Source organism: Acyrthosiphon pisum, chromosome X (assembly GCF_005508785.2).
Source record: "Acyrthosiphon pisum isolate AL4f chromosome X, pea_aphid_22Mar2018_4r6ur, whole genome shotgun sequence".
Classification (NCBI taxonomy): Eukaryota; Metazoa; Arthropoda; class Insecta; order Hemiptera; family Aphididae; genus Acyrthosiphon; species Acyrthosiphon pisum.
Window position 1 is genome coordinate 23472623 of NC_042493.1, and position 7109 is coordinate 23479731.

At 28.1% G+C, this 7109-nt stretch overlaps 1 protein-coding gene across 1 annotated transcript; it reads right to left on the reverse strand.

Moving 5' to 3' along the window:
* Nucleotides 1-4799: 4799 nt before the first annotated feature.
* LOC115033083 lies at nt 4800-6387 on the reverse strand. The gene is made up of 4 exons (XM_029485060.1): nt 6181-6387; nt 5717-6077; nt 5417-5523; nt 4800-4811 (listed from the first exon to the last, which is right to left on the reverse strand). The coding sequence occupies exons 1-4, from the start codon at nt 6385-6387 to the stop codon at nt 4800-4802; spliced, it is 687 nt and encodes a 228-aa protein (XP_029340920.1).
* Between the last annotated feature and the right edge of the window lie 722 nt (nt 6388-7109).

Genomic DNA, 7109 nt, shown 5'->3' on the forward strand with positions numbered 1-7109 from the left:
ACCGAAAACATGATTGACAACATTTAAAATATCATTTCTGAGTCCTATAACTGAATTTTCTTTTTTTTCTATATTCAATAGCTTTCATTATACCTTTCGCATTCATAGAATATTACGTGATAACAATTTTCTATGAGCTAATTGACCTGCTTGTTTTTTCGTAGTTATATCTCTAAGTTTGTTACAAAAATTACGAAGAAGGTGGTTACGACATTCAACTTTTTGTACAGTTAAATTTTTATAAGGCCTTGCTTCTAAAATTTTTTTGTACACGCTCGAGTCTCCATCGGCTATCAACTTTTGATATCTTATACCATACATAGGTCCACTTTGTTTAAAACCTTCAACTATTACAGCTGCTTCCATACCTGACGATCCATTTTTATCCGACCAATTTTTAGTGCAACAATGTTCTTTAACTTCTTTTGAACCAACACCAGAACGAATACAAATTGAACAGTTTTTATTTTTTACTCCCAAAAATAAAACTTTTTTCGTTCTATACCCAATTATTACAGCCTATATATACAGAAATAAAAACGATTTTAAATATTTAATAAGTGCATAATATAATCTATTATTAAATTATAATATCTACAATATTGTATACAGTTATCCAGAAAAATTACAATGTTTCTCATGAGTAGTTCATATTATCATCAAAAACTTAAAAAAATGTTTCAACACAGGTTTTTACAGGTGTAGATATTTTAAGTACAAATTTAGACAAAATTAGTTATTTAAATAAAGAATAACGATTTTATTAATTTTGTTGTAATTAAAAAATATTATTCATGGGTATATTTGAAACATTAAAACATATTACATTATTACATTTTATATATGTTAGCGGCAATGTGTATAATATTGGTATTTTATATAATGTCTAGGAATTCTATATAACACCAAATACAGCCGGCAATCTATAAAATTGTTTAAATTACCTAAGCATTATATGAAATGCCAAACAATGTATAGGTAATATATTAAATCCATATAATCAGTATATATTGATATTTGACAGTGTACCTTCACCTAATATAAATCCATTAGTAATCTGTAATCTGTAATCTATAAAGTAGAATTCCGACTGCCGACAGAAAACGCGATAATTTTGTCAGCGTATTCATATACTCTTATACTATTTTATCATTTACATTTCAGTCTTTGACAAAATGTCGTGCGTGGAGAGTCGAGTGAGATATACAAAATATCTACGAATTAGTAAAGCTCTCAGACCTTACTATATATTATGCGAATGACAACTTAGTGTTTATACTTGCTTTACCTCTAATATATCAAAATGATTTTATTTTATATAATTTAATACCTGCGCCAGTGTGCACCGGAAACGATTGTTTTTATGTAAAACCTAGTAATAAGTATCTAGTCATAAGTAAGACTAAAGAGCACTATGCTATGTATGACGAATTTTACTACACACATTGTAAACACGCTAGAGACTTCCTTTTGTGTCCTGAAGGTAATTCTTTGCATCCACGTGCCAGTCGTCCAGCATGTGAAGTACAACTACTCCAGGATCCTATAATAGTTCCAACAAGCTGCGAAATCATGCACGTACAAATGAGTACATCCATATTCCACAAGAAACGGTTCAAAAACGAATGGATATACGTCACTAACTACGACGTAGTATTCATCACTTGCGACGAAGACAAGGAGTCAACCAGTCATACAATAAAAGGAGTAGGTATCTTACGACTAAATGAAACCTGTAAAGGGTACGTCGCCAGAGACGTTCTTATACTAGGAAAAGTGGATTACAAATCTGAATATATGGACTTCAATCCAAAATCAATACTAGAATAAATAAAGGATATGCCATTCACCGACAACAACAACTTGATGGAAGACTACCATGTAAAAACGAATAATATGGAGGACCTACATCAGTGGCGTATTTAGGGGGGGGGGCCAAGGGGGGCAGTTGCCCCGGGCAGCACTTTTTTGGGGGCAGCAAATTTAACTGGGATTTTTTTTTTTAAACAGATTAAAAAAAAATAATAGGCAAGTATTTTGTGAAATTAATCTCCACACTACATAATAAACGCGGGTGTATTAGTTAATTGTTTTTCGTCAGCAGTTCAAAAACACAGTACTACCACTCTTATGACATCAAGGGCCATGATGTTAGTAACGTGTTAATTACTGCTGTGATGATGTGATAGTGATAGTATGATAAGTGATAACAAATTACTGGCTATTTAATTTCAAATTATCTTTACTCACCGCCTTTACTGTACGTCTTGTAAAACTTTGAGAGTAACATTATTTTTATTAAACGGCATGTTAAAATCTTTAAAGCGTGTGAAATAGTGTAAGTAGGTATAAGTTAGAACATTTTAGTTTATTGCTCTGAAAACGATTAAATTGATATTTTCTAATCATCAAACTCATCTGACTAGTGACTATCAGAGTAAGTACATACTTTTAATTACCTAATCAAGTTGCATGGTGTTGTGCAGCGTCAAATCTAAATCATGCGAAGCTGTAAGCTCGAGCTATGATAATCAGTCCCTTATTTCATATTATTATACAAAATATCTATAGTACCTAAGCATTATAAATTGTATTTGTTGAAAACAGTAAATTATGCAAAGTATCAAACACTGCTTTAACTTTGTAATGTGTCATGTGTATATCACGCTTAATGCTTATTAGATATTTATTTTTATTTTGCTGAATGGTTGATGGTATTTAGATGGCTAAAAATTGCAAAAAGCAGCTTAGTGGTGCAGAGAATCGTAAAAAGGCAAAAATTAAAGCAATTAAAACTGCGAATGTTTTGTCAAAAGTTCCCAAACTCAATGCTTATTTTAATGTTAAACATGCGGTTTTGATTATTTTGTTATCATGGGACATGGGTACTACTGAGAAAATCTACGATATTCAATATTCTAGGAAACTCGATAGATTTTTATACTGCATGATACTATTAGCATAATATCACATGTATTGTAAGTTTTTTTTTATGGGTAAGAAATATTGCTGCTATAAAAAACCGGTGATAGGAAAAGGGCATTGAAAAAATGTGTACCAGGGGCAGCAAAATCCTAAATACGCCACTGACCTACATAAAGTATCAGGTTCGAAAAAACAATTAGAAACACAACGAAATCAACGAACTGAAGAACACACAAGAACTAAATGATTACGTACTTTATGTCATAACAAGTATTATTTTATTAACAATAGTCATATTAATTATAATGATTAACAGCCGGATTCATAGATGATACTTAGAATATTCTTAGATAAATCTAAAATCTAAAATTAGATTCCTATTCATAGACATATTTTCTGAGAAAATTCTAAGAAAATTCTTAGAAAAAAGAAAATCTAAAATTCTAGATTTTTATTGGGTATTCATAGAATTTTCTAATAGCATAATTAATTTGAAACTAGGAAAATTCTAAGAAAATTATTAGGTCAGTTGATAGCTGCCTTGATGCTTGTAATATATCAAATTTTTCGCATTTGAACTTCAAAAATCTAATAATTAATAGTTAACTAATAACTGATATACATATTCAATATGGATATGGATATGGATATGGATATGGATATGTACAATGATGACTTTTATTTTGATAATTTTTATATTGACAATTTTTATACTGTGCAAAAAATACCAAAAAGGTATATTAGAGACATGCAAAATCCCATTGAATTCTTTAACGACACACAGTTTTTTGAAAGGTTTCGATTTCCTAAATGCATTGTTTTAGACATTTTATTGCCAATAGTGTTAAAAAATATAAAACCAGTAATCGATTTAAGAGGACTACCTATAAGTCCAATTATGAAACTTTTGACTGCACTAAGATTTTACGCTTCAGGATGTTATCAGGTATGACAAATCAATTTGAAATTATTACAATATTCTGCTAGTCATGATACACTAATGTAGCTTTTTTAAATGAAGAGAGTGAATGGTATGGAATAAGCCAACCTACTATAAGTCGCATAGTAAAAGAAATATCAACTGCACTGTGTCATTCACTACAAACCTGGGTTAAGTTTCCCAGCATTGAAAGTATTACAGAAATAAAAAATCAATTTTATCAAATAGCCCAATTTCCTGGAGTTACAATGGTCATGGATTGTACACATATACAAATTAGCAGTCCAGGAGGTGAAAAATCAGAGTTTTATCGAAATAGAAAAGGCTGGATGTCCTTAAATGTCCAACTTATTGCAGGACCAAAGTTGCAAATTTTTGATGTTGTTGCTAGGTGGCCAGGATCAGCTCATGATTCTAGAATATTTGAAAATAGTAAAGCATGGAATATAATAAATAACGGGTGAGTTTTAAAAAAATATATATTCATAGATATCAAACTAGTTAAATATGGTTTCAAGTATCTAGGATTATTCGTTATTGAATTATATTTCAAACATAAGTTAGCGATATATATATATATTTAAAACAGTTTTTTTAAACAATGCTGTAATAGTTAATATTAACTTCTATAAAATATCCTTTACAAATTACATTAAATTACAAAAAATTACAATTAAAAAATAACATTACAAAAATAAAATATACAATTATAAATTACATTTTAAAATTACAATTTTTTTTTTATAATTCATGAAAACATAGGTCTACTAATGGTAAATGTTTGGCTGATGGTGGTTATGCTCAAACAAGGTTTGTCTATACTCCACATCCGAATCCTCAAACAGCAGCACAAAAAAAATATCAAAAATCTCATATTAAAACCAGGAATGTAATTGAAAGAGTCAATAGATTACTTAAGAGTCGGTTTCGATGCTTACAAAGGAAACTAGGAACACAGTTACAAACATCAACTAAAATAATTATTGCCTGTGTTATTTTGCATAATATTTGTATTCATTACAAATTTCAAAACATTATAGAAGACAATTTTGTTGAAAACCTTCAAACACCCACACAAGTAAACTCCAATGATATAAGAGGTAGTTTAATCAGAGAAAAATGTATTGTTGGTAATTTTTCATAATGTCACAATATGATCATTATGATCAGTATTTTTAATTAAACAATTTAAAAGTAATATAACAAAATGACTTATATTACAGAAGTATTTTTAAGTAATTAACATGTATATTTTTAAAAAATAATAATAAATATATAAATACGACTACCAGTCTTTTCTATTAAACAATATAAACTTAAACATTTTAAAAGTAATATAATAATATGACTTCTATTATAAAAGTATTTTTAAGTAACTAACATGACGTATTTTTATAAATATAACCAGTTTTTTTAATTTTTATTATTAATTATCACAGTAAATCATGGGAAATCATGTATAGGTACATTTAATGATTTTCATTAAGCTTCATTTTTTTTATTTTTTATTTTTATGTTAAGTAATTCAAGTTTTTTTTCATAAACATTTACCTCTAAAGCATGGATTGTTTTATCTTGTTCGATTAAATTCATTTGTCTTTTAATCCTTAATTCAGCTTCATGGTTGAAACTTTCCAAACGTTTCTGTTCAAAGTCCTCTACAAAATACAGAATAATAATACAAATAATGATAGTTGGTCAATGGTCAGTGCTAGTATAGTTTATAATGGTTTTATATATCTAAGCCATCTAAGGTTTAAGCATAAAGAACGTTATTGAATAAGTACTACTTTTCTAAAAAACATAATATTTCAGGAAATATAATTTTAAATTTGTTGGATAGTTACTTACCATTTTTTTTCATCTTGTCACTATCCTTTTTTCCTGTTGGACATTCTTTTGGTGATGTAGGTGAAATGTTATTAGATGTTGAAGTGGTAGTTATAAAATAAACTGGTTGATCTGAAACTATTTTGTTTTCTATTGTTGTAGGTACACTGCAGTGTAATGGTATGTAATCACTATCCGGTGTGTCAATTAATTCAATATCAGTTATTTCATTTAAAAACTGGTCGGCTGGACAGTCATTAATAATTGGCTGACACGATGGGCCTCCACCAGTTGTATATTGATGCCTTTTTGTGTCTCTTATTTCTGTCTTTCTACTTTGTTTGATATTGTCCCATTTTTTCTTAAGCTGGTCAGAAGAACGCTAAACATAAAATAAAATATCACACAATAGGAAAACTACTAAATAAATAAAATATTTGAAGAAATTATAGATAAATACAAATGTATCATATTATGATACTTACAGTAACATTTAATCCTGCGCTATTGAATTCATTAGCCAATGATTCCCAAGTATTTCTTTTGTCAGCTACTGTTGAATATTGTTTACCAACTTTTTCAAGTATAAATCTATGCTTATACACTAGCTCAGAAAGCAGTGACAATTCATCGGGTATAAAAGGTTTGTTTTTTGACTTTGACACGTCTTTTTCAGAAATACTTTTATCCATGTTTTAGTTAAAAGTATAAAGATTAAAGAATATAGGAATTAGGAACTAATAGTTAGGTAATAATAATGACCTAAAACCAATATAGTTATGAATTCAGTTAGATTGGTTAACATGTTTCTATTACATTTACATTACATGTATTTAAAATATATTATAATATACATGCATAATTCAATTTTTAAAAATAATAAAAACTCATTTTTTGTTATTTAAAGTACAATATATAATTGACTTACCATTGTTATTAATGAAATTCCAAATTGGGAGACTATTAAAAAGAAATAAGGAATAATATTTACAGAGTAGAAAATTATTTAAGATATTGATATAATAAGAATTATAGTAATATTAATAATAATAATAAAAATATTAATAAGGATTTAGTTGTATAGTTATGTAGTTAAGTTGTAAAGATATTACTGAAAATGTAATAAAGGCATAGCGATAGAATTTGTATTGTTTAGAGGAAAATTCATCATTTTTTTTTTTTAACTTATCAAACTTCCATGACTGAAGTGGCCCAAGTTGAGAGGCTGCATGTATACCTAGAGATGTGAGTTTGTATTATACGGTGGTATAAAACTGTATTATACGAGGTATTATACATATGGTATAAAATTATTTTATACAGACGGTATATAAAAAAAAAAAAAAAAAAGCGTTATTTTTAGTTATTACCACGATTTAATACGAGTTAACACCAATATAAAAACAATTATCAT

Coding starts and splice junctions, on each gene's coding strand:
- LOC115033083 (XM_029485060.1), bottom strand. CDS start 6,387: ATGGATAAAAGTATTTCTGAAAAAGACGTGTCAAAGTCAAAAAACAAA. Junction 6,078..6,180: donor GCGCAGGATTAAATGTTACT/GTAAGTATCATA, acceptor TTTTATGTTTAG/CGTTCTTCTGACCAGCTTAA. Junction 5,524..5,716: donor TGACAAGATGAAAAAAAATG/GTAAGTAACTAT, acceptor TGTATTTTGTAG/AGGACTTTGAACAGAAACGT.